The sequence below is a fragment of the Puma concolor genome, chromosome A2 (assembly GCF_028749965.1).
Source record: "Puma concolor isolate L17-30 chromosome A2, mPumCon1.1.hap2, whole genome shotgun sequence".
In the NCBI taxonomy this organism is placed as follows: domain Eukaryota; kingdom Metazoa; phylum Chordata; class Mammalia; order Carnivora; family Felidae; genus Puma; species Puma concolor.
This window is the reverse complement of record NC_141668.1, coordinates 36,870,138-36,898,133: the sequence shown is the minus strand read 5'-3', so window position 1 is coordinate 36,898,133 and position 27,996 is coordinate 36,870,138. Positions and strand designations below refer to the sequence as shown.

At 36.3% G+C, this 27,996-nt stretch overlaps 1 protein-coding gene across 14 annotated transcripts in view; it reads left to right on the top strand.

The window, feature by feature from the left end:
- The window catches only part of FOXP2 (forkhead box P2), a 570,611-nt gene that overhangs the window by 418,272 nt on the left and 124,343 nt on the right, over nucleotides 1-27,996 (top strand). For 10 of the 14 annotated variants that reach the window (XM_086692029.1, XM_086692022.1, XM_086692037.1 and 7 more), the window contains one exon: nucleotides 26,923-26,997. The exons of the other annotated variants lie outside the window; for them this stretch is intronic. In XM_086692029.1, the coding sequence (XP_086548155.1) occupies nucleotides 26,923-26,997 (75 nt within the window). The remainder of the gene's footprint in view (nucleotides 1-26,922; nucleotides 26,998-27,996) is intronic. 14 annotated transcript variants of the gene reach the window in all.

Genomic DNA, 27,996 nt, shown 5'->3' with positions numbered 1-27,996 from the left:
GAGGGGCAGAGAGAGAGGGAGACACAGAATCCAAGGCAGGCTCCAGGCTCTGAGCTGTCAGCACAGAGCCCGATGAGGAGCTCAAACTCACAGACCGAGATCATGACCTGAGCTGAAGTCAGAGGCTTAACCTACTGAGCCACCCAGGCATCACCCAGCCACCCACGTGCCCCTCATAAAATTACTTTTTAACGTTTGCCTTTCCTACAAGGCTGTGAGCTCTGTAACAGCAGGGACCATGAATTTCCTGCTCATCTCCAGTGCCTCACAATGCCTGGTGAATAATAAAGCTCAGTAAATACTTGTATAGATGGTATGGAGCCTATAAGGAGTCTGTACTGTATTGTTTAGATAGGAGGGGCTTTAAAGTCTTGATAAGCAGGTGATATGATCAAAGCAGTGCTTTGTGAATACCTCATCAACAGTGGAGCATTTGGAGGATGTTTAGGGGGAGGGGAGTTGCGAGAGGTCTGGAATAAGGATAAACTTTAAAAAATTATTTAAATAGGCATATGATGAATTGATCCTTAGGCATGTGGAGTTTGAGCTGATGGCAAGAAAAGTAAGTTAAAGTAACAAACTTTTAGAAAATTAGAACTTGATAGAGAGATTATAGCCAGAGACAACTATTTATGAAATAATCCAGAAATGATAGATGAATCCATGAAAGTGGAGATTTCTGACAAAGATGATTTACCAAGAGGAGCTCAGTAACATCCACATTTTTTAGAGCAAGAAGAAAAAGAAGCACAAGTATAAAAAGAGGGAGAGAGAGGAAAAGAAGAACCAAATTAGCATTTATCAACGAAGGTCAAGGAAAGGAAGAGCTTTTAAAAGGTGGCTCTTGTCAACCATATCAAGCAATGTCCATGAAGATGAACATTTTCATACGTACAATTTTGAATTGCAACATTGGTGATTGTTGATCCCCTAGTTTCTTTGTCATTCACCAGTAACTCTTAGAATCTGCAGTACTAAAGTGATCAAATAATGAATCAGAAAAAAGAAAACTTACTTTTACAAGAATGTTAAATAGAAAATTGAGAGTTAGTAAATATACTTCTGTTTTCTCAAACTGCTCTGTCTCTGATTGTGTAAGTAAATGAAGTAAATATATATTGCATATCTAATACTGAGTTCCCATAAGTTAATCTGGAAGAAAACTGCTTTCTAGGAGGTTAAATTTTCTCTTTTCCTACCAACCAAAGCACATGTTCCATTGTGTAATCCATTAGGATTCAAAGAACATATTCCCTTGCCTTCTCTATCTTAACTAAAGTGAGGAAGAAAGAAATAGAACATTAATATTGTTAAGGGAGCTCTCCATAGGATTTAAGACTTAGGCTGTGAATTTTATCTTAAGATGTTTGGAGGTGTTATACAAGCCAAATTGAATGACAAAGTGAACAGTGTGAGTACATGATTAAAGACAAAAAATGAAATTATTTTGAAATTCGCTTACATTTAAGATTCCTTGTGTTTCCTCAGTGGATTCTATTCATATATTTCGATCATCCTGCATTCTGTATTCCACTTGGTTTTCTTAAAATTTCCCCACTGTCTTCATCTTTTCTAGTATATTGTTTCTTCCTTTATTGTCCTCTTCTTTTCTCTCATCATGTAGTCTTGTCCATTTCACTTAATCTCTGTCCCTTCAGTCCCATATTGAGAAAAGAGTAACTTTAAATGCCTGTAATTACTCAATTCTATCTTGAACCTAGAAGATATTCTAGCGTATCATCTTACAAACAAAATAGAAAATCTGTGCTCCTTTTTACAGTCCAGTATCCACTATTTAGTTCTTATCTTGCCCCAAGAGAAGTTTCCATTATGCAATTTTAAGTTGTAGTTGTAGTATGCAAGCAACTCAGTTCTTGATGATCTTTGACACTTGGATGGACCTGGAACCCTGGAGCCTTTCATTTACTGCTAGAAATCCCATTACTGATGACAGACATTTACAGGTGGCTCTTTAAAAGTCACCGTCAGAATGGTGACATCATTCCTTAAAGCCTTTTGTTAGATTTTCCAGAAAACTCATTGAGAGGTGAATATTCAAACTTGAATTGCTTGGGATAGTTATATTAAATGGCCAGTTTTTAAAGGAGATCTTAGGTTGTGCTGATTATAATTCATTAAATAATGCTGAGTTTGGAAGCACAGCATTTGAAATGATCAAACAGAGGTATAATGAATTGTTCTTTCAAAAATATTTAAGCCACCCTACCTTAATATGAAAATCATATAAGCTCATTATAAGAATCTAACACGATTTTAAGTTAAATTATGGTTGGGCACTAAGTTACTTTTCCCAAAGGCACTTAATAAATATTAATAAATTGCTATAGTGTAGTAGATTTTTTTAGATGAAAATTATGTTCTCTGATTAGATGAGGAAGAAACCACTCATGAGAACTAATTATAGTAGACCCTTGACATTCACAAGGTATGCATCCTGAGATCTTCATGAACCCTCAAATTCAAGAAATTCCCAGTTCAAAAATATGGAGAGGTCTATGCAGGCTTCTTTCCAAATACTATTCTTATTCTGAATTAGGCTACCATTGTCATGTGCAAACTGAAACATAAGTGAATTGCTTCCAGCTTTCAATAAAAATTCTTTCTTGATTTCAAAATATCTTTTTTTTTTTAAAGAAGAAAGAATTTTTTTTTAACATCACAGGTTTTCCTACATCGGTGAGAATAGGTAGAGAACAGCAAAATACATTCATAATAGAAGAATCATGGGGGTGGAGAAGTTAGTTTATGCATATGAGAAGTCAGCCATGTAAAGAATGGATCAGCCTCCCCCCAGCATGCTTGATTCATTTTCATGGCCTGACAAATTACAGAAGTGGAATGCCTGGAACCTTGGAACTTGGTGGTTTGAAAATTATCAGACCAATCCTCAATGTCTGTGAATTTTAAGAGCCCATTCTGCTAGATCTTATACTCTAGCATATATGAGGAAGAATCCAGAGTGAACAAACAAGTTCCCCCTACCTTACTTGCTGATATTTTAAGAATTGGGAAAGGCACTCAATATAAACGTTTTCTCCTCCTTCATTTTAAATCTCAATGACATTAATAAATTACCTGGAGTACTCTTTCAGAGTAGAAGTTGCCTGGAATATTTTTTAGGGGCATGTAAGAAGGCAGTGTCTTAGGAATGAAAAGACCTCTTAGAGGTTCAGTAGATGAGTAGAAGCTTTATTTTAATGGCCATGCGTTGTTAACTGGCCTAAGCATTCTGAGCTTCATATTTTATCCCTGAAATGAGAGTCTCTGCTTACATTCAGTTCACAGCTGAATCACACCCAGCTTACCTGGTGGTTTTTTTTTTTTTTTTTTTTTTTTTTTTTAAGGCTTTGTTGTTTGATCATGCCAATTTTTATAGTTTTGCCATATAGACACAGAACATGCAGTACCTAGTAGTAAAGCATTTTGATAACACAAAATAGAAAATTCCTTTGCACAGTGTATACATTCTTACACTTCTAATGCTGACACTTGTGCTGCTGTAAAAGCTGCCACCTTGATATCTTCTGCTAGTGCTACTGCAAGTCCTCAAGTGACAAACCAAGGAACATACTGAGCACTGATGTGCTGACATGAGGAAAATCTGTTGTCTTACAGAAGAACTGTAGTAAATTCTTCAATAGAATATCTTTGGAAAAACAAACCAAAAAAAACCAAAAACAAAAACCCGCAAACAATAAAATAATTCTCTTCATATTCCACCTTCTTCCCATAGAACCAAGCATGTAACAGACATTTAAAACATACTAATTGGTGATTGAAATATGACTAAAGTTTTAGTTTCTCCAAAACTGGGGCATCATTGATACTTTTCTCTTTATTATAGAAGAATATATTTCCAATAACTGTCATTAGTCTCCTGTGCAGTCTTAGAGTTCGCTTAGGCCAATGTTTCTCAAATCCAAGAAATACTTCAAAACATTTAAGAAATGGAGAATTGGGGATCCACCCAAGACCATTCAGTAAAAATTTGAGGGGATTGGATTTTGGAAAAATCAAAGTATTTTAGGCTCTCCAGAAGATTCTAATGCAGCTGGTCCACAGAGTCATATGCAGAAATCCGAAACTACTTTTCTGAAACAGTGGGACCCTGTAATAAAAAGTACTGAATCTGGGGGCGCCTGGGTGGCTCAGTCGGTTAGACTTCTGACTTCAGCTCAGGTCATGATCTCACGGCTCGTGCATTCGAGCCCTGCGTTGGGATTTGTGCTGACAGCTCAGAGCCAGGAGCCTGCTTCAGATTCTGTGTCACCCTCTCTCTCTGCCCCTCCCATGCTCATGCTCTGTCTCTCTCTGTCTCTTACAAATGAATAAATGCTAAAAAAATAATAAGTGTTCTGACAATTTAAAAAAAGTACTGATTCCGAATTCTCTTATTACAATACTGTGTCCTTTTAATGTCTGGAACTCTGTTCTTCAACCTACACAATGAAAAATGCTGAAATAATGGCACCTCATGTTCCTACCAGATTCAGCAGCCTTTGAATCCTGTCCTGTGTTTTGTTTTGTTTCCTTTATGTGTGTGTGTGTATATATATATATATGTCTTTAAACCTGAGCTAATTCAAAAGGCCCCTGGCTAGGTGTCTTGAGAGGTCTCTCTCCACTTATCCATGGATAATGGATAATTTCCAAATAATCCAGGATCATTTCCAGCAATATTGTCAGAATTTTACTTTCAATTAGGTCTCATCAGTACTCTCAATGAGTAAAATCTTCACTAATGAACTCATTCTCTTCTTATATCGTTGATCAAAACAATTTGTTTTCTAAAGTCCTCCAACATATGCACTATGTCCAGTTGGCCTCCCTTTCAGTGTTAGAACCTTAAGGAAAAGGCTCATTGTCTTCAAAGACAGCTGTCTGCTACAGTGGCCCTTGCATGCTGATCTCATTGTTCACCACACACTTTTTACGTGGTATGTGAGCGGCAGTTTCTCTAACATTGCTTCGTGTTTCCACAAAGCTGACCTTGCCCTTCTTTTCTCAATATGCATTTCTCCACCTTCATCTAGAAAACTTCTGGGTACCTTTTACATTCTTGTTGTCAGCTACTCTGAAGTCTCTTTTGATACTCTCTCCTGCCACACACACAATGTAGATTTAATTATTCGTTTCTATATATTACTTCTATGTCATATACCTACTTCTATTTTTATAGGTATCACACTGAATCAGAATTACTTGGAGGCTGGGACTCTGTCTTATTCATCTTCACATTTCCAGTGTCTGGCACATAGTGCATTTTGGGTAAATGTGTGGAGTCCATTCATCAGGGCTAGTTTATAATTGAGTTTCTCCTTTCTGCCATGTTCCAGATTTGTTTTTTTCACTTGCCCGCTGGTGCATGCCAACTTAGATAAAGTTGTCTTAAACTGAAATTATTTATCTCTCCCAACCCTTATCCAATGCTTTCATCAACTTTTCTGATTTGTGTTCTACCGTGTCCAGATATAAACCCTTCTGATCTAATTGGGTCATATTCCTCTGCTCTAATGTGAAAATTTCCCTTTTCTTCAACCTCTCACCATGGCACAAAAGGCTATACATCATCATATACCTGATACATCACAACCATGACCTAATCCTTACTGCTCACTGAATATGCTGTATATTTATTTATTCAGTCATTCATAGATATTTACAGGTTGTTTCTAATATACCAGGCACTTTCTGGGGTGACATGAACCATAAGAACTTTGATACCTATTTGCCTTGGTTTCTATTCCTCCCATCTGTTTGGAAGGTCGTTCACACCTACCTACCCACTGCCTGCTACCTTAGTTGCCAGACTCCTACACACAATTTAAGGCCCTATTCCCTCAAGTCTTCTCTGACTCTTCAGAGAGAAATAATCCCTCACCCATGTGTATTTCGAGAACCCATATCGTATTTTTATTTTATCATCCCATATATGTTAGTTATAAAGATTCAGTTACATGATTAGATTAGTTGCATGAATCAGGTCACATTACCCACCCCCCTCTCACATTGCTAATTTATCTTGTCTTAGCTCTATTAGGCAGTCTGTTTATGACTAATACTTCAACCGATTCCCTTTCCTGTGTAGATAGCATGTAATATACTTATTTAACAATAACAATTCTTTCTCCTTTTTATCTTTTCTTAAATATTTTCTTTCCTGATTTTATCTTCTGGTTTATTAATTTTATAGATACATAATATTTTGCTTACAATAAGCTCTTTCCCCCTATTTATTCTGTTTTTCTTTTTTGAACAAGATATACTGCTTGATTATTCTGTACTAGCAATGTTCTAACCCTGCTAAATATCAATGAGACTTTTCCTAAGGAACTGGAAGTAAAAAGTGTGCTTAGCAAAATTATACCAGAAATGTACAAGATTACAAATGAGATGTGAGGATTTTTCAAATATCATCAAAGAACTATACTTTCTGTATGATTTATTGGCATATAACTTTTATGCGTTGATCGTATCTATTGATTTAGCCATGTGAATTTCAAATATTTCCACTGAAATACTGCCTAATTTTCTATGGAATTTGTCAGCTGCTCTTTTTAAGAATATAGATTTATTTTTCTCATAAAGCATGAACTCCTTAGATATGCAGTCTATATTTGGCTGGTACAACTGCTCAAGGATAACATGAAAGACCAACGTTTCTTTTAGCCTCCTGTTCTGCCCCTGTGTGGCCTTTGTCTTCATGGTCACAAGATGGCTGCCCCTTTTCCAGGCATGTTCCAGGCGGAAAGAAGGGGATGGCAAAATACGAATAAGCTTGTGCCAGCTGAATCAGAGCCCCTTTAATAACAAGTGTTCCAAGAAGCCTTACATAGTAGCTTCTGTTTCCTTCTCGTTGGCCTGAACAGTATCACATGAACACATTGCTTCAACTGAATCTGGGAAGCTGATTGATTACGTTTGACCAGGTACTTTGTTACGCTAAACCCAAACTTTTCATAGAGAAAAAAGGAACGATAGATTTTGCAGCAGGCACCTAACGGTGTCTGCCACTAACAGTTTACAATAGATGTTAGTGCCAACTCATTTGGCCCAAGGAATATGTGAAAAGAGATTTTATGACTTGAGATACTTCAGTGACAAGTTTTGTTGTTGTTATTGTTGTTGTTTTTCTTCTGGGAAAATTTAGAAAGACACAAACCTATGTATTAAAGTGACTAAAGATGAGTGGGTTATATGACTTAATTCTAAGCTTTAATATTTTTAGTTATAACTAAAATGTTCTTACAGATCCAGTATATATTCAGTACTGAGTAAAGCACAATGCTAGATCAAGTAAGCAGAGGTGATGCCTCTCCTCCGGGAAGTTGCTGCTGATGCTCCACAGTGCTGGTTATGCACCCTGGTGCAACATGCATAGGCAGTGAAACAAATACTGAGAAGTTTAAATAAGTAAAGCATATGCATATATTGCGTGTAGAGAAACAGTGTTTTTTTTTTTTTTGAAGGGTGATTAAAAAATTAGTCATAGAAGCCGAAATTTAAATAAGTTAAGGTCAGGAGAAAAATTTTCATTTGGCTATTACGTATTGGGTTGTGGTATTGCTGGAAAGCTCAAGAAAGTTCTGACTTTCTTTCCAGCTATAGTGAAGATAAAAGATGTATTTCATACTTTTTCTATATTTTCTGCAATTATCTGTGTTATAAGCCACCACACTAGAAGAAAACAGGAACTTTGTGGGGTAAGTAGAAGTTCGGAGAAGGCTTGTTCTCCCCTCATCTCCAGCTCCACTGACATGTATGAGTTCCTGCTGTGTTCTGGGTTTCAGGTACTTTACCCCTGATTGGTCATTGTGTTTCTACCTAACCCAGAATTGGTTAGTGCTGTTCCTATTTTACCTATGAGGAATTATAGGGCCAGAAAGGTTCAGTAACATTCTCAAGGATCCAGGGATGAATATAAGTTCTGTCTGACTACAAGGTCACCTTTTTCATGAATGAATAATTTCTTTAGGAATTCTCAGTTTGGGGACAGGTAGGAAGACAGGAAGGGCAGAAATTTCTCTTCCTGCCTTTGATTGCCTGTCTGGTTGAAGGATGACCTTTCTGGGGGAGTAAGAATGGGAGGTCCTTATGCTATATGTGACTATGCCCCACCAAACTGGGATTGTTCTGCTGACTGTGTGTCAGCCCTTGATCCAGGGCACCTTGAGAATAAGATTTAATCACTGGCTTGGATCTGAGATGCTGTAAGTGTGTAATGATTTTTAATAATCTTACCTTCTCTAATAGGTCCTACATGCTTTGTAGTAATTATCCAGTATGAAATTAAAATGAACTTAGTCCATCTTCTTCTCAAAATACATGGTTTATGGAATTACTGAAATTTGATTTTATCTTTCAAACAAAGGAAATAGTATAATGAACTTTCCTTTGAGAAACACATCATAGGGGCACCTGAGTGGCTCAATTGGTTAAACGTCCGACTTCGTCTCAGGTCATGATCTCATAATTCATGGGTTCGAGCCCCACATGGAGGTCTGTGCTGACAGCTCAGAGCCTAAAGTCTGCTTCAGATTCTGTCTTTTCCTCTCTCTGCCCCTCCCCCTCCCCCACTCACACACTGTCTCTGTCTCTCAAAAATAAATAAACGTTAAAATTAAAAACAAAATACATCATAAATTTTGAAAGCAAAGTAAGCCAAGTGACCATATTATTTTTTATTCCCTAGTAAAATTATGATCTTTTTAAGGATTTGTTTACCTGTTTTTTATCTTGCTCTTCCTGTATGTGGTTTCTTTTCATTTTATTTCTAATACTTACTTGCAGTGGTCATTTTGCATATCATTAGGCCAGAAGATCAAACCCTGATACCTTTCCAGTGCAGGCAGCTAAATGTAGACTAGGTGCAAAGAAATAGGGAAGAGTTGGAAAGATATAATATTTGAGAGCTCATTTCCCTCTAAAGAAGATGTACATTTCTTTCTCTCCCTTTTTACATTCTTTCCCCTCTTTCTTTATTCCATTTTTTCCTTTTCCTTTCTCCCTCCCTTTCTCCCCCACTCTGACCTGCAGGACCCATTTTGCAACCCCTTTAATAAATACTAGAATATTGAAATCAATCTATGAAATACAGAGATGTATATACATATAGTAAAAAAAAAAGGGGGGGTTCTCCTGGGTGGCTCAGTTGATCAAGTGTCTGACTTTTTAAAATTTTTTTTTGTTTTTATTTATTTTTGAGAGAGACAGAGCACGAGCGGGGGGAGGGGCAGAGAGAGAGGGAGACACAGAATCTGAAGCAGGCTCCAGGCTCTGAGCTGTCAGCGCAGAGCCTGACTAGAGAGCCCAACTCACAAACTGTGAGATCATGACCTGAGCCAAAGTCGGATGCTTAACTGACTGAGCCACATAGGCGCCACCCCAAGTGTCTGACTCTTGATTTTTGCTCAGGTCATGACCTCATTGTTTGTGAGTTTGAGCCCCACATGGGCTCTATGCTGACAGTACAGAACCTGGTTGAGATTCTCTCTTTCTCTCTCTGCCCCTCCCCTGCTAGCTCGCTCGCTCTCTCTCTCTCTCTCAAAAATAAGCATTAAAAAAAAAGAGACTCAAGTGGTTTCTGATTAGTGATTCCTGAGTCTTTGAGAATACATGAACTTGTTGACGCAGTGTGCAGTAAGAACCCAAGTTTCTGATGGAGCACTGATAAATGAATTACTCAACGTGAAGATGTATCTTGCCATCACTGAAGGGTCAAAATAGCATTGATTCACAATGTCATACCAATATAAATTGCTTTAAAGGAAACATCTGTTCTCGACATAATTGATAGTGAGAAATGTTTCTTAAACCAAATTAGAAATGATTACTTAAGCAATTGATGTAGTTATTTTATTTGGCATTCCCACTCAATAATTTCCAGCACTGCTAAACTAAAGTAAAGGTTGGCTAATATATTTTCTCCCCACTCCCTACCTTTTTGCTTCCTATTCTATTCAACTAGATACTTAGTTAATAAGAAGAGAGTTCAGGAGTAATGTAGATATAAATTGAAAAGCCTACTCTCTATAATTTCATATGAAACAAATGATTATCATGCTCCAATGGAAAAACCACAAGCAAAAAACAAAAGAGCAGTAAGATTTCAAAAGTGGTTTACAGTATTTCCATGTATTAGAATTTACATCCTCAGTCAATCAATCCATCAAAGAAACATGACTGAATGCCCTCAGTGTGTTAGACACTTTGCTAGGCAGGCACCAGGTACCATAGGGGTTTCAAAATGTTCCTACCCTAAGGGAGTTGGCAATCTGGCTAGATAAAAATTCAGGATAATAACCATTTTTCTAAGCCATTTTAAACAAAACTCAGTGGTTTAAGGTAAAAAAAAAAAAAAAACCTGCTTGACAGTTATGGCTTTTGAGAGCATTCTATGGAATAAATTGGATTTTTCTTTTCTCTTAAGTGTTTAGTGAATCAGCCATCACTCACAGACTGAGCAGAATAAGGTTTTCTTCATTTTTGTCCCTCCTAAGGCATTGTTTGTGGTTCCTTGAAATTTGTTGAGGACTGAGTTCCAAAATCTGAGAAGTATGGAAACAAGTCTAAGCATAACAAGTAATAGGATAGAGATGATTAAAAGGAAAATGGGAGAGCCAATCACAAAGGGGGTTTACTTTTACTCCGATTGTAAAGCAGAAGAAAAGGAGAAAAAAGTATTTTAATAATTTCTTCACATTTAAAAGAAACCCTCGTGCCATAGGTAGTTATGTATTTATATTTCTGCATTGCTGAGACTAAGGCAAGAGTATAAACCCTGTTTTAATAAGAAAAATCAGAGCACTCATATGATGAATCTTCATGTCTGTAAAGGTTTTTAGGAGCTAACGTGTTGTATGAAAAATATAACTACTGTTCTATGTTTTATTGAAAATCTGCAAGTAGCCTAATTTTGAGTGATTATTAAAGCAATGTGTGCTCACAAAAAAATAATTCAGGCAGTTCCAAAAAATATGAACAATTGAAATTCACCTGAACTCCAAGCTCCCGGTGATCGTGTTAACACGTGTATATATGCGATCACCTGCATTTCTGTGTGCATCCGTGCGTGTGGTATCATTCTGCCAGTCTAGAAATGAATGCAGTTTTATAGTTTTTAGACCTCTTACATGTAAGATTTATTTGTATATTCATCCATTGGAGTATAGCTTAGTTTCGGATCTAGAAAAGCATGAACGTGTTGTAAATGACCTGTCAGTGTTCAGTTGAGGTTTTGTAATAAAGAGAAGAGGTCAGATTCTGTGGTGTCAGGAGAGGCTTTGGATCCAAGGATTGGCTCCATCACTCACTAACTGTGTGAGCTTGGAGAAGGCAGTTTAGTTGTGTAACCTCATTTTCTTTTTTCTGTCAACTGAGAAGATTTGACTTTGTCTGCAGCTCTAGAAGTTTATTATCCTAATCCTTTATTTTTAGCAAAAGAATAGACCTTTTCAGGAGCTTATATTTACAAAAAATCAACCTTCTTTACGGTTACATGTCAAAAGCTTTTAACTTTGATAAGCTAGTTTTTGTCGATAGCAAAAACAAAAAGAAACAAGATTATTTTAAAATTTAGAAATTTACAGCTCATTTACTGAGGTTAAAATATTCTGATACTCAGAGAAAAAGTGAAATTTGTTGTTAGAATATTATACAATTGCGTATTCATTACATACAAATATAGTTTTCATTCCATTATGTTCCACATGCCCCATGACATGCCAGCTTATCTGTTTAGAGTACTTTTCTGTGCGCTCAATTATATATGTAAGTTTTTTAATGAAGAAAAATAAAATAAGGAATATTTAGAAATATAATTATATAGAGGTCACAACTGTGAAAATTGCTTTTCTCACAATCACTATAACTTGGTTTTATTGCTGAAATTATATAGTAATAAAAATTATTTTTCTGCTCCTAGAGTAACCAGTCTTGGTTCTCGGTAAGAATTTGCACTATATTTATCTAAATAGAAAATAGTTCTTTTCTTTTATTATAGTCACTTTTGAAACAGTGTTTTCTAGAGGTGCTTGGGTGGCTCAGTCAGTTGGGCGTCCGACTTTAGCTCAGGTCATGATCTCACAGCTCGTGGGTTCAAGCCCCGCGTCAGGCTCTGTGCTGATGGCTAAGAACCTGGAGCCTGCTTTGGATTCTGTGTCTCCCTCTCTCTCTGCCCCTCCCTTGCTCATGCTCTGTCTCTGTCTCTCTCAAAAATAAATAAACATTAATAAAAATTAAAAAAGAAAGTGTTTTCTAGTACATTTAAAGCCATGAGTTGAAATATTTCAGATCCTGTGAAGTGAAAAAAAAAAAAAAAAAGAAACTTTAAAATATTTTGTTATTAAAAATGTTTTCTCCTGTTTATTTATACTAATGGCTATTATTCAATTGAAAACCAGCTCTGAGTGATAAGAAAGAATATTCTGGGGTCAGAATGCCTGGTCTATAAGGCTGGTACAGGTTTTGAGAATTGAGCAAATCACTTAACTCTTTTGACTCTCAGTTTCTCTTATGCTGAGAATTGGTAAATAATGAGCATAAAAAATGTAATAGAAATGCAAGCTACAATGAATGTTTTAAGTATTTTCATCTTCTACTATAATGAAAGCACTTGTAAAAATGGGATTCTGAAGAAATACTGAACTAAGAATTGAGGCGTTCAATGTTTACTTCTATGGAAGTCAACAGCCTGTAAATAAACAGATCGTCTCTATTGCTCTAGTTCATTACTGTTCATGCTCTCATTCAATTTTCAGGAAATAAATAACATCTTTAGAAAGCTCTAATTTCATTTCCCATGCATAATAGAAGATTAAAGAGAGACAGTTTTGTTGACAGATTACATGGGTCTCTTAGATTCTACCAGCTAGAATCTTAACTGAATGATTTAAATACATGAAGTAGAAGAATATGTAACAATAATAATCTGACTTCCTTTTTGATGGCACTGAGTATATATTTCAATACACGTAAACAAAGTGTATCCTTTACAAGATGAAAGTAAATCTCTGCTCATTAAATTATGATATAGTTTTGTTAAAACATAAATGGAATCCAGTTTAGAAAAGATGTTCCAAAAGATGCCACAATTATCCGTGTTGCAAACACATTTCCAGATCATTTGTAGCTATTGCTTGATTCTCCATTAATGCATTTGCTGTTGATTCTCTGGTTATATTTCTTACTGAAGTTTTCTAGATATATTTTTATTGTTCTTTTTAATCCTTTTTGTTGTATATAAAATACATGTTACATGTTACTTAAAAAATAAAAAAAGCCTCCAGCAATAAAAATCAGTATTCTCACATGTTGAAACAGAGGAGGCCAATAATGTAAGGGTTTTATGCTTATTCCACTAATTTGGTTTTATACTTATTCCTCTAATTAATGTTATTATTTGATTTTATGCTTATTCCACTAATTAATATTGACCTAATAAATATTATGGCTTGTATAAAACTTTCGCCAAAATTTTAAAAGTCAGGAAACATTTAAAAAATAAAAGATCTTCGAAAAATAAGATGCGTGCATTACTGTTTGGAACACACACATACCCATTGAGATTAGTGTGATGTGATTTGTCCTGCAGCTGCTTCAAATTAAGAACAGGTGTGGAAGACAGATTATGCAAATACTCATATTAATGTAATTGTCAAATTGGTGTGTTTACCATTGTGCTTTTAAAGAGTAGACTGTACTCCTATTTTAAATGTAAATTAGCTTCATTCTTGAGAGCAGCTATTGGATAATGAAACATGGTCCTGGCTTAGAAATGAATAATTTCTAATAGTAACACAATTCTAAAATTTTGACATTTTCTTTCCTGGTAAACTGTTTAATACATTTAAAAAATGGCGACTCTATACTATTTTTAGTACATATATAGCCCTGGTGGTTTTGTGCAAGTTTGTGATCCTGGCTCTGGGCTACTATTTTCTTTTTCTATTGTTATGCATGGTGATTACTGTGGTAGCTTTTGCTCTCCTTCCATCTTTTCTAATTCAGAACACATCTCAGCTGTCCATCTTTGTGGACCTAAACTCTCAAAAATAAATTCTTTGGAGAAGTTACATTATATTTATTTTAATAATAATCTTACCTCATGGAATCTAGTTACTTTCAATTGTATTTTCGTATTTTAAGTGTCAAACACTAATTTTGATATTTTAAACCATGTTTTGCGAATACAGAGCAGCCTTTTACTACTAGTTCACTCATGTATCTGTGTGAGGATTTTGTACTTGCTCAGTGTAGTGATACAGACTCCCCTGCCCAATAAAGGGCTTTATCTTAGTCCCCATCCGGCCTTTAGTGACAGGTGTTGTGGGTGATCATAACTAAATAGGTGACTAAGCCAATGAAAAGGAAAGCTGAGGCGTCAACCAGAGATGTTAGAGAAGTCACATTTCTCATGTTCCTATTCTTTTTTAATGCCTCTTTTTCTCTAACAAAAGAGAGATTCTAAAGCATTTGTGATTTTATTTCACTTGGCTACCATATATATTCAGTGCTCGCTTGATGTACCCGATAATGTGTTTATTTATGCTGTCTTATTTCAGAATAGGAAACAGGCTTGGAAAGGTTAAATTACACTATCTAAGGTCACATAGCTGGTAGTTTGAGCTGCTACATGAATTCAAGTCTGTCTGATTCCAATTCCTGTGCTTTTTATCCTGGTATTAGTCACTGATAGCATATGCCTCTTAATTGCTGTCCAAAAGGTCTCTCAAATTTTTCATTTTTGGAAAACAAGTTTAAAATAACAAGGATTGGGGCGCCTGGGTGGCGCAGTCGGTTAAGCGTCCGACTTCAGCCAGGTCACGATCTCGCGGTCCGTGAGTTCGAGCCCCGCGTCGGGCTCTGGGCGGATGGCTCGGAGCCTGGAGCCTGTTTCCGATTCTGTGTCTCCCTCTCTCTCTGCCCCTCCCCCGTTCATGCTTTGTCTCTCTCTGTCCCAAAAATAAATAAAAACGTTGAAAAAAAAATTAAAAAAAAAATAAAATAACAAGGATGATGAGGTATGAAACGGGAATCCTGCCTTTTCTTGATTGTCTTCATTGTCCAGGATCTAGATCCATTTGTGACTGCGATAAAGCTGTGGTTTGCAAGGGAAGAGATGGGGGAATGAGTGGAAACTCCCTGGAGGAGTCTCTGTCACCACTATGGTTAAAAGATTCTACTGGAGTGATTCTGGCTTCCAATATTCCTTTCTGTCCTGTACTTCATCATCTCCACCTGTTGGGAGGCACTGTTGAGAATGCAGTGGGACTTGATGATGCAGTTAGATGTTCACCCAACAATGTGTAGAATAATCTTTTGATACGAAAAAAAAAAGTGCAGGGCAGAGCTGGGACTCTGCGGGAGTTTCTCTTGGCATCGTGAGAGTTTTCCATGCCTAATGGGAAGAGTTTCTGTTGGAAAGAGTACTATTTTTAAATAATTGATCCTCTTCCTTAAGGTTTCCTCTCTACCTCACATCACAGTCAGGAGGGAGAAGAGGTTGATAGGGAGCAAATTATAATCAGAGATGCCAACAAGATAAGCTTCTGTGTGTGCAGCTTGCAGTCTCTATTCCTCATTAAAGAGTCTATCATTTATCATTATTGGCAAGAAAAGGAGCTGCCACTGAGACCAACAGCGGATAAAAAGTAGCTGATCCAAGGGCTGCTGCTGCTTCCCCTGCAGGGATCAGAAAAGGACCTGCCACAACTTCTAGTCCCCTCGTAAATTCCTAGGGCGACATGATTTCAATTGCTCCTCAACGAGGAGTAAAGCACATGGTAAAGGAGATGCTGATACTTTCTGAATTTTGACCAATGAAAGTATGATTCAGTGTTTTGTCGTGATGCGTAATAGATACAGAAGTTGCTCTGCGTACTTCCTTCATGGAGTAAAGTCCAAATCCAAAAATGCATTTCTATGGAAAAGATTCCTGAGGGGTAATTAAAGGTCTTGCCCAGTCCATCGACTCCAAGGACATGTAGGGTTAGCGCCTCCTCCAAAATGGCTGTGAATGGCTCCTTTTGGTCCTGCCACTCACTACTTATGATGTATCTGTTAAAGTTGAGGATAGATGCATTTCAGAAGTACTTTAAACAAGAGTGTCTTACTTCTAGTATGATGTTTAAAAGTGTATCACTACAAGACCATCAGCTAAGCTAAGGTTTCTACTAACAAAAAATTAATAACTTTATGGATAGTTTTTGTTGTTTTTGAAAAAAAAAAAAAAACAAAACCCTGAATCAAGTTGAAAGCTACACAGCACTTCTAATGCATTACTCTCTGTTTTATTTCACCTATTAAATTATTAGTTTAACTTATTTCATAGTAATTTTAATTTTTTTCAGATATGGAGATTAATACATAAAATGCATTTTTTTTTAATTAAGCAAGAAAGGCTTTTTCTTTAAAAAATGTTAAATCCCTACCCTGAATCCTTGGGCTCTAACCCTATGTGCATACATTCTTGGACAATGTGTCAAGGTAAAAAAATCTAAGGTTTATGCTTGTGCTCAGTGTCTTGACTTGAAATAGTCAGAATATTGACTTACTTAGAAATTGGAAGCTGGTTTAATACATTGTGCCAGCCGTCCTGAAAGCCATTTCAATAGACTCTGTACCCTGGCATTTGTTTTAGAAATAATTGCATGCAAATGTAGCTTAACATCTGTACTATGTCTCTTAATCCTAACCAGGCATTTTCCATTAGATGGAGTCTGAAAATCACATTAAGAAAAATATATCATCTGTGAAATTATATTCTGAATGCCCCAAATAGCAAGGAAAGGGGCAATATCCAGTAAATCTAGTACGAAGCATTCCTTTCTTTTTCTGAACCCCAAATTTTAAAAAGTTCATTTCATTTCCTTGAGTGCTGCATTTATAAAATTGAACTAAGATCTTATGTTTTCCAAAGTTTTCAGTGTAGTTAATCACAAAACTTTCTGGGAGATAAAAATATCCTGGTGTGTCACATCAAGTTATTTTTTTTAACTTTTGCTTGGTAATACAAAAGTTAATTTAGTTCTGTACCTTTATTGTGACACGATTCAGACACGTTACATTTTAGTACTCTTCTGGTCTTGCAGCCCAGTTTTCCAAATGAAATTTTGATACTGAACTGACTTTAAATATACTTGAATTTACCAGTAGACTTAAGGAATTGGGAAAAAATAATAAGGAATAAGACATATGTAAGGTCCTAGGAAAGCAGCTGACTGGAAGGAGGAGGAAGGAAAATTCCTGGAAACAAAAAGTGATTTCTTGCCACCGTAAAGATTTTAAAAGAATCACTTGTGCCAACATGTACTGGTCAGTTACTTTCAGGATCACAGTTATAGTATTCTAAATACTTCCGAAATGTTTTATGTATTTAACCCTTCAATGAATCCTCCAAGAGAAAAGGCACATGAAGTACACATTTAGTGATGAGAAATTTGAGGCACGTGAAGGCCACTTTACGTGATGCTCTTGAAGATCTGGCCTCTGCTTCTCCCTTTTGTCCTCATGCCTGCCACCCTGTCTGTTCTCTGGCCTTGCTAGACCATCTGTCTCTGTTTCTCTGAATGCAGCAGGGGGTCATTTAGCTGCAAGCCTTCCTATAGGCTGCTCCTTTGATCTTGAAAGCTCCCTACCTCCACCCACCACATACCCATTTTGTATATCAACATCTACTCATCATCACCTGGGCTAAAATCCTTTTCTGTCCTTCCTCTATGCTTCCATGGCACCCTGCACATCCATCTTTTATAGCATATAATATGTTACTAGTCACTAGTAGTTTGTCTTCCTGATTTGACTATAAATTATTTGGGTTAGGTGCTACCACTTGACTTTGTATCCACAGAAGTGAGAGGGACCCCCACCCAAAATTTGGTTCAGATGTCAAAGCTCATGACACTCCAAATACCAAGAGAACTTTGAGAGAAATTTTCTTCCTCACACAAGAAAGAGACTCCTGGGGAGAGCTGATTGGACACCAGCAGGTCCAGGAGGGAATGGGTTGGGTCTTTCTAGGGCCTCTGACGTGAGTTGGAGAAAAGATCCCTTGAGTGGGGATTTAAGTTTCCCTACAGTGGCAAAGGAGAGGTGCGTGCACAAGCTTTCTGCCCAGATATTGGACCAGAGGGGAAGGGGAGGTTGAGGATTAAAAAGAAGTCAGCAGCCAAGATAAAAAATAGAGTAGAACTCATTATGGTGACATAAAATATGTGATCAGTAAATCTGTGATGTCCTGTGCTGGCATACAGGACCGCTGCTCTGTACATTCTCACTTCATTGAGAAAGCTGTTTTCCCATGGCGTACTCTGACCCTGTATTACCTCACCTAACTCAAGGTAGCAAGACACATCTGCATTTTCTTTCAACTACAAAGTAAAAAAGAAGAGCATAAACCTGGGACTGTTATTCTTATGTTTGCATAGTGATTTCTGCTTAGCCTCAATACACTCCGGAAAAGGAAAAATCGTATTACATTCAGTGTGTTCATTTTATCAATTCAGTAATTATTACATACTTAAATTTTTGTCTTCTGCCCTCCAGATGTTCATGAGAAATCCAACTCCCTATTTTTTTCAGAAGAGCTTAAAATATTTTCTTGAATAAAATAAGCAAACAAGTCACATGAAAAATTACAATAGTCACTAATATTCTGTAGGAGTATCTCAAGCCAGAAGTGTCTGTTAACTGCTGCCTTCATTCCCTCTTAAAATATAATAACTACATCACTTGTAAGTGCACTGTGGGCATCTTTTGTTTTTCAGTGACTTTAGACACATGAGAGATACTTGATTAACATCCCTGGAGATTCAAGTTGTCTACATAGTCAGGGAACAGTTGTAGGTCTTATCCTTCTCACAGACGGCAGCCAGGTCATCTGTCCCATCCTTGATCTCAGCCTCACCTGTGCAGACAGCCAGGTGCTTGGGTAAGAGGTGTCCATATCTTTCTATTCTTGACTCCTCTGCTGAGATTTCTAACAAGGGTGCCAATTAGTGCCAGTTATGATGGCAGTTTTCTGAGGTGAATGAGACAGGATTGACAAAAACAGAGCGAAAAATCTGACTTCAACATTGTTATATTCTGTAATTTTTCTTAATTCTTCAGTACTTTTTCACTATGAAATGGGGATCAAATCTTATTTTGGAAATTTCAGTGTGTTGAATTGATTACTATTAAGTACTTTAAAATCACAAATCTTCCCAAGTGTCTGTGGTATCTAGATGGAGACAATGGCAACCTTCTGAAAAAAGTGTTGACTGACTAAATAGAATGAAAGAATGAAAACTTACCTATAATGCAAATATCCTGAACACAAAAGACAAGGTTTCTCAAAGTAGAATTACAGAAGCTCTAAATCACAATCACCAAGATGCTTTTTTAAATGCATATTCTTGTACCCTATCCCAGATCTTTTGCATCTGATTCTCTAGGAATGTAGCCTTGAACCTGCAGTTATAACAACTTATCCAGAGATTTTTTCATATGCTAAAGTTTGAGAACCTGTACAATTGTGCACAGAAGCCTTAAAAATAAATACAAAAATATGACCTTTTGGGGCACCTGGGTGTCTCAGTGTGTTGAGCATCTGACTTTGGCTCAGGTCATGACCTCGCAGTTCCTGAGTTCAGGCCCTGCTTCGGGGTCTCTGCTGTCAGCACAGGGCCCACTTTGATCCTCTGTCCCCCTCTCTCTCTGCCCCTCCCCCTCTCTCAAAAATAAATAAACATTTAAAAAGAAAAGCATGACCTTTTGTAAATAATTTCAGCTCCTTGGACTTCATTTCCCTTCTCTGCAAAGTGATTCTTTGATGGCCACATCATGTGCTCCTCAACTTTATGTGGGTTTTGCAGTCTGTGCCACAGGGGGAAAAAAAGGAAGGCAGGGCTAACCCAACCACTTTGAGCCACTGGACTTAGGAAATATACAAAATCTTTTCCAGGCATTAGTTCTGTTTTCTTCACCTTTTCTTCAGAGCTAGACAGCTTTGAATCTGTTTTTCAAACATGGGCTGGAGAAGGATGAAGCAATTTGAATTTGCTAAGCCAACACAGAACGTCCTGGCACAACCCTGGCCACACTGTCCCGGGGGCAGTTTCCATAAGATATAATGAATGGCCTCAAAACAGCCAACCAAACCAACAAACTAAACAGTTGGAGTAGAAGAAAGGCCAACCAACTGTTTAATTTTGTTCTTGTTTTATACCAGGTCAAGAGTGGCTATATTTCTTGACTAGCTAAACACTTTTTTAAAAATTTGTGTACCTTTAAAATGTGGACTACGGTTCCATTCAGATATCATTGTATTTCAGCTTTTTTTAAACATGTTAAAGAAAAGGGCACCTGGCTGGCTCAGTCAGTGGAGCATACAACTCTTGATCTTGGAGTTGTGAGTTCAAACCCTATGTTGGGTGTAGAGATTACTAAAAAATAAAATCTGGGGCACCTGGGTGGCTCAGTCGGTTGAGCATCTGACTTCAGCTTAGGTCATAATCTCACGGTCCGTGAGTTTGAGCCCCGCATCGGGCTCTTTGCTGACAGCTCAGAGCCTGGAGACTGCTCCGCATTCTGTGTCTCCCTCTCTCTCTGACCCTCTCCCATTCATGCTCTGTCTCTCTCTGTCTCAAAAATAAATATTAAAATTTTTTTTTAAATAAAAAAATAAAATCTGAAGAAATGTTAAAGAAAAGTTTGAGCACAGCTTCAGCCAACCTCAAGTAACAAACTTACTTAAAACATTTTTATTTGTTATAAACGATCAATATATAATTCTTGCCTATTTTTCTATGAAACGTATACCTTCATCAACTTTGCAAAAATTATATTCTTTCTTTTAGAAGTCACTTCACCTTGTTACTGAATGCAAACGCAATCATATTAATTTTTGCTTTGCTGCATCAGGTTTCTAAAAAGATAAAAAATAATGTATTTTATTTTAATTTTATTGAAATATCATTGACATACAATAATATATTAATTCCAGGTATACAATGTAATGATTCAACATGTATATACATTATGAAATGATCCCCACAATAAGTCTAGTTAACATCTGTCACCAAAGTTATTGCAGTATTATTGACTCTATTTCCTATGCTGTACTTTACATACCCATGACTTACTTAGTTTATAATTGGAAGTTTGTACCTCTTAATCCCTTTCCTCTATTTCACCCATCCTCCCACCCCTCTGGCTACCACCCATTTGTTCTCTGTATTTATGAGACTGTTTCTGTTTTGTTTTTTTTGGATTCACATGTAAGTGAACTTATATGGTATTTATCTTTCTTTGTCTAACTTACTTCTCTTAGCAGAATACCCTGCAGGTCCATCCATGTTGTCGCAAATTGCAAGATTTCTTCCTTTTTTATGTTTGAGTAATACTGCATTGTATACATGGATGCCACATCTTCATTATTCATCATCTTTTGATGGGACTCAGGACGCTTCCATGTCTTAGCTATTGTGAATAATGTTACAATGAACATAGGGGTACATATATCTTTTCAAATTAGAGTTTTTGTTTTCTTCAGATTCAGAAGTGGAATTGCTGGGTGGTATGGTATTTCTAACTTTTTGAGGAACCATTGTACTGTTTTATTTTTTCTTTAATTTATTAATTTATTTTGAGAAAAAGAGCAGACGGAAGGGCAGAGAAAGAAGGAGAGAATCACAAGCAGGATCCCCACTGTCAGTGCCAAGCCTGACAAGAGGGGGACACTTAACCAACTGATCCACCCAGGTGCCCCATTCCTCCCCACTGTGTTCTGTAGTGGCTGCACCAGTTTACATTCTCACCAATTGGGCCCAAAAGTTTCCTTTTTTTTCCACATCCTCGTCAACACTTGTTATTTCTTGCCTTATTGATACTAGCCAATCTGACAACTGTGAAGTGATATCTCATTGAGGTTTTGATTTGCATTTCCCTGATGATGAGTGATATCAAGGATCTTTTCATGTGCCTGCTTGCCATCTGTACATCTTCTTTGGAAAAGTATCTGTTCAGGTCCTCTGATTTGGAGCATTTGTTTTGTTTGGCATTGGTTGTATGAGCTCTTTATATATTTTTGATATTAACCCCCTATCATTTGTAAATATCTTCTGTCATTCAGTATGTTTCCCTTTAGGTTCATTGTTTCCTTTACTATACAAAAGCTTTAGTTTAATGTAGTCCCGATAATTTATCTTTGCTTTTGTTGCCTTTTTGCCTTTGCCTGAGGTGATAGATACCCCCTCCACCGCCAAAAAAAAAAAAAAAAAAAAAAAAAAGGATTGCTAAGGTTGATGTCCAGTAGTTTACTGCTTAGGTTTTCTTTTAGGAGTTATATGGTTTCATATCTTATGTTTAGGTCTTCACTCCATTTTGAGTTTATTTTTGTTGTTAGTGTAAGAAAGGTCCAGTTTCGCTTTTTTTGTTTTTGTTTTTTGTTTTTTGTTTTTGCATGTAGCTGTCTAGTTTTCTCGACACCATTTGTTGAAGAGACTCTCTTTTCCCCATTGTATATTCTTGTCTCTTTTGTCATGGATTAATTGACCATATAAGTGTGGGTTTATTTCTGGCCTCTCTGTTCTGTTCTGTTGATCTATGTGGCTATTTTTGTGCCCGTGTCATTACTGTTTGGATTAATATAACTTTGTAGAATGGCTTAAAATTTGGGATTGTGATACCTCCAGGTCTGTTCTTTCTCAAGATTGTTTTGCCTCTTCAGGATCTTTTATGGTTCCATATACATTTAAGGATTATTTGTTTTAGTTCTGTGAAAAATGTTCTTGGTATTTTGATAGGGATTGCATTCACTCTGTAGACTACTTTGGGTAATATCATTTTAACAATATTAGTTTTTCCAATCCATGAGCATGGTATATCTTTCCATTTATCTGTGTCATGCTTAATTTCTTTTATCACTGTCATGTAGTTTTCAGAGTACAGATATTTTACCTCCGTGGTTAAAAGATTTTTTATTCATGTGAAAGAGGCTTTGATTTGTATCATGAAGTCTAATGAGAGACTGAAAGCTATTTGTATGCAGATATGATGGCTTGGGAATTTGTGTATACTTTACATCGTGTAGTAGTGCATACACAGTAGGACTTTAATAATATTTTTATTTGAAAAAAATTGCATGTTCTGAAGCAGTAATGACAGCGAATAAATATTAAGTACATTGTTGAACATATGGGTTCCAGCACTGTTCTAGATACAAATCAGTGTATTTAATCTTATGATGGTGTCACTTATTACCCTTCCTAGAGAGAGGGGCCAAGAGAGGCTAAATAACTTGCTCAAGTTCACACCTCTAGTAAGTGTTGAGTCAGGATCTGAACCCTGTCATACTGTCTCCAGAGCTAGTATTTTTGTTTTCAACACTGAATGGCTTACTTTTTATTGTTTTAGCAGAAAATTACAATGATCCATATTTAACAGAAGAATAGATTCCTTCTGAAGTTAATGTCGAAAGCTCATTCCAGTACACTGTCCTGACCTTTTCACTGTTAAAAGGTTCTTTTGTGCTTATTTGAAACAGATGCAAACATTTAAAATATCCATTCACATTGTATTTCCCTGCGATTTGCTGGAATATGTCAGGTTGCCTGTAGGAGACCCATTTCTAAATGACTGTCTGATTTCATTCGCCTTGCTACTCCTTTACAGACCCGCAACTTCATGAATCTAGTAAAGCATGGTTGATTAGAGACTTATTAGCCTCTTTCGCCAATATTCTATCACTTTCTGTTGTAGAAAGCTCTAGGACAGGCAGGAGAAGAAGCTGGGTGGGTTTTTCAAAGCACAGTTTTTTCAACCAAGCCTTTTGGCAAGACAGGGTGACGGGCTAATGGTAGTGCAAAATTTATTCCCACATACTTTTAACTCCAGGAGTTATTAGTTTGGAGTAAAAGCTTTTGCCTTTCAAATGATTTGCTTTCTCCTATTATTGTTCTTCAGTAAACTTTAAGTTGGCTTTCTATTTTCACAAATTTTGCTTTTTAACTCTTTCTGTCTTGCTCAACTCTTTCTTTTTATTTTAATTTTTTCAAAGTTTATTTATTTATTTTGAGAGCTAGAGAGCAGGGGAGGGACAGAGAGAGAGAGAAGAAGAGATGGAGAGAATCCCAAGCAGGCTCTGCACTGTCACCGCGAAGTCTGACTCGGGGCTCAAACTCAGGAGCCCAAATCAAGAGCCGGTTGCTTAACCAACTGAGCCACCCAGGCACCCTGCTTGCTCAACTCTTTCTATTGTTTAAAATGCATATACTTTAAAATTTTGCATGCTAAGTGGCAGGGGCAAAAAAAATGTCACTGTGAGTCGTTAGTGTGGGGCAGTCCCTATCTCTTGTCCCTAAGGATCAATGAATGACACTATCATTTTAGTGTACTTTATTTCTATCTGTGTTAACAAGAATGATTTAGCATTGTCCATCTGTGAGTGTTTTGGTGAGTTAAAGTTTCTGGTTAATAAAAATATGACATTATGGATTTTACAGAATCAAAAAATAATGAAAATATACTTTGTACAGTGAAAACATATATTTTAATGATCTGAAGGTCTCTCAGAAGTATGCTGTGTATCAAAGTTTATCTCATTGTTTATCATTTAAAACCACATTTGGGAAATGTTTGAGAAGCAACTCAAGAAAATACATTTGGATTATACTTGGATTTATTGAAATTATATTTCTGAGTCATTTGAGCTAAGAATGGAGAATATTCTCTCTCACCGTGAAGCTCCAGACTACTTTCATCCCAAACCTCTCATCTGTAGAGAGGAGTAGTGAAAATCTCCTCATAATAAAATCCTTCTGATATTTGCACACCTGTATTCCTTAAATGGTACCTACACCATTTTATTCCGTAGCATCTTTTGTGTATTCGTTTTATCACTGTACTTGTACATTATCTGGAAATTTCTCATTTCTATATTTCTCGAGTGTTGAGGCTTACTATGTAAGCTTCTATGTATCCTTCCTTCTGACCCCGTGACTGGGATGGCAGATCTTCAGGACTCCAGTGTGTTTTGTGGTATGTTGAAGACACAAATTACAATATTTGATTTGGGTGCTCTTGAAAGAGTTTAAGGTGATATTGCTTATTTATGGAGTTTAGTTTTCAGTATAAATGTAAATAGTGTCATGGCACCTTCGGAGTTCTGGCGATGCTCACTTATTTTTGCTTTTATGTTGACGAGTGTTCATCTGAGGATTTTTTGTTAGTATGGTTCATTGCTACAGTATGGGGTCGCATTTCATTTTTTTTTTAGGATGCTTATGACCTTGTTAAATAGCAGTCCAAAAATCATGTGGCTTGTTTTGATTTTAACCAAAGTTACAGCTGCCTAGCTGTAAAGCAGTCAGTTTCTCTTATTATGACTAGTTCTTCAACTTGTACTGTTTTAAATTGCCTGCAATTAGCATATTTCAACCTTATTTTTAGGTTTAAATTGCAGTGTGAGAGTGTACTCTCCTCTTAGCTAATTAGTGCTATCAAGGAACAGTAGGTTACCTCATTAGTACCATGTGCATTTAATTAAAGAAGAGAAAATTGGAGTTAACCTCATAGTTAATATTTTCACAGAGTGCTACAATGCCAACACCTTCAATTGGAGTCACACCCCTGTGTATCTAATTATGCACTGGTGCCAAATAAGGTTAGCAAGGGTACTACAAGGCTGTTGACAAAATAATTTAGATGAAAACGTGTTTGTTGGATTCTGACAGTAAAATATAACTTGAACATTTTTTTTTTTTCTGTAGTCCTCATCTGCCAGCATCAGGTTAACATACTTCTTCATAGGAAATGAAAGGAAAGGTATATTTTGGAAGCCATTTTTCCTGTTTGAATTAATGCTGCTCTTATCTTGCAGAAAATGGCACGTAGTCATGTAAAGTATATACAATCCGTTTCTTAAACAGAGACCCTGAACTTCAGAGATGTATTTGAAAAGAATTATTTATAAGATGTAATATTTACATGCATCAAACCACTACAAATACTCCCTGACACCCCTACCACAGCCCTCCTTGCTTTTCTTCTTTTCTGATATAATTTCCCTTGTGGATCTTATGAATGGGGATCATCCTTTCATATCATACATGAAGTCTAAGGATGTGTTGTCACATGGTCTGTTCAAATGCAGTGTAATCCTTTTGCCCTTCAGACAAAATCTTTGAAATGTCTCATGCTACTTAGGTAAAAAATGACATTCCATGTCATTTATCAATAAATAATCACTTTGCTTTTACAGATAGAAATGCAAACTGTACATTTGAGTGTATAGAGTAGTTCTCAGTGCAAGTGGTACAATTCAACAGGTTTTCACAGAGATTCTAGAGTTTGGCTCCGTGGTCTCAAATATATATTTAATGGCAACATTTGTGTTAATAGTAATGCATGGCCAAGGCAGTTTAGTTAAAGAGATTCCTGTGATTATCCTCACATTTCATGACAAGACAGGATTCATGTTCATCTGTATTGTCATAATGGAGTACAAGTCAACAGTTAGCTTTTTCAAAAACACATAATTAAAGTTTTAAGGATAAATACCACCCCATACTCTAAAATCACAGTATCATTTAAATTTATAGGAGTATTCATTAACATTGGCCATAATTTTAGCTTAGAAATGGGAAGTGAGGTTGCTAAGTCAAGATCATGGCAGACGAATTACTTTTGGTTACTGGTTAATTCATTATGTTCAAATATCCAACTCTGTATCTGCCAAATTATTTTTATTTTTTAAATCTATACCATTTTTAACCGTGACACAAAGATGGAATAATCTCATCTATGTTCACCTACCAAGATAATAATCCAAAAATATTTTTTAATGATATTGTACATTATTAGTTTGAGCATTAAGATTGGAGGGAAAAAAAGCCAACTCCTGATTCTCTTTGTTTAATCTAGGAATTGCTTCCAGAAACAAAATTATGTGTCTGTGGCCACTCTTCTGGTGATGGGCATCCTCACAACACATTTGCAGTAAGTTACACTGGGCAATTAGAAATTCGGCTACTAAGCACAAAGCCAGAGACCCAATCCCACTAAATAGATTATCTGTGATTTTCTATTAGCCACTCCCTTTCATTGATGCAGATAATCAAGAGATGATTAATGTTAAGATACTGATGTAATTAGTTGGTTTTCTGTTACTTCTTGTATTCTCTCTTCAATTATATTTCATCATGTATACACTTCACTGTTTCTATGAGTTGATGGCATTAAAATTTACCTGAAATATATAAAGGCATATGGTTGATTCACCACTACACCTTTCTTGAACTTTTAGGAATCATTTGATGAGATAGTGCTGATATGCAAAAATTAAGTAGAGATTATGGATAGATACAATACATATTTACATATTTTAGGGAAAAGTTGACATTCCATGTCTGCAAGTTACCATATAAATATGCCAAGACCTTTTTTTTTTTTTTTTACATATTCTGTCACTAGAGTACAATTTGTTTCCTTAGACTATAATATTCAATAAAAAAATGCTTTCATGACCCAATTCACATACCAGTTAGCCTTGGAAAAGAATAACAATCCTGAAGCGGCCATTCAAGAATTTTGAAATAGAGTGACTTCATGTTTTTAGATAGCATGGATACTACCTATATTCTTAAGGGATCTCTAAATATGTAAGTCATATATTTTCATATGTAGAATTTTTGCTTGTTCCCTTAAGAATTGAGGTACATACTTAGTTTCCATGGACTAGACTATTCCTAAATTGGCTCACCCAGAATTTATTTTTTAAGACTGTATACTTAGTATTTCCTATTTATAATTGATAGAACACATTACAATTAAGACTTTTATAAGCACATAGTCAGTGTATTCCTGAATAAAGAAGAAATTTCTAATTTTATACCTTGGCTTTTTTAAAAAAAGAATATTTTTCTTAGCAAAAACAGTGTTAGTTAATATGGAATGCTATCCTTTGTGGAAAATATTTAAACATAAGACATTTTTCAA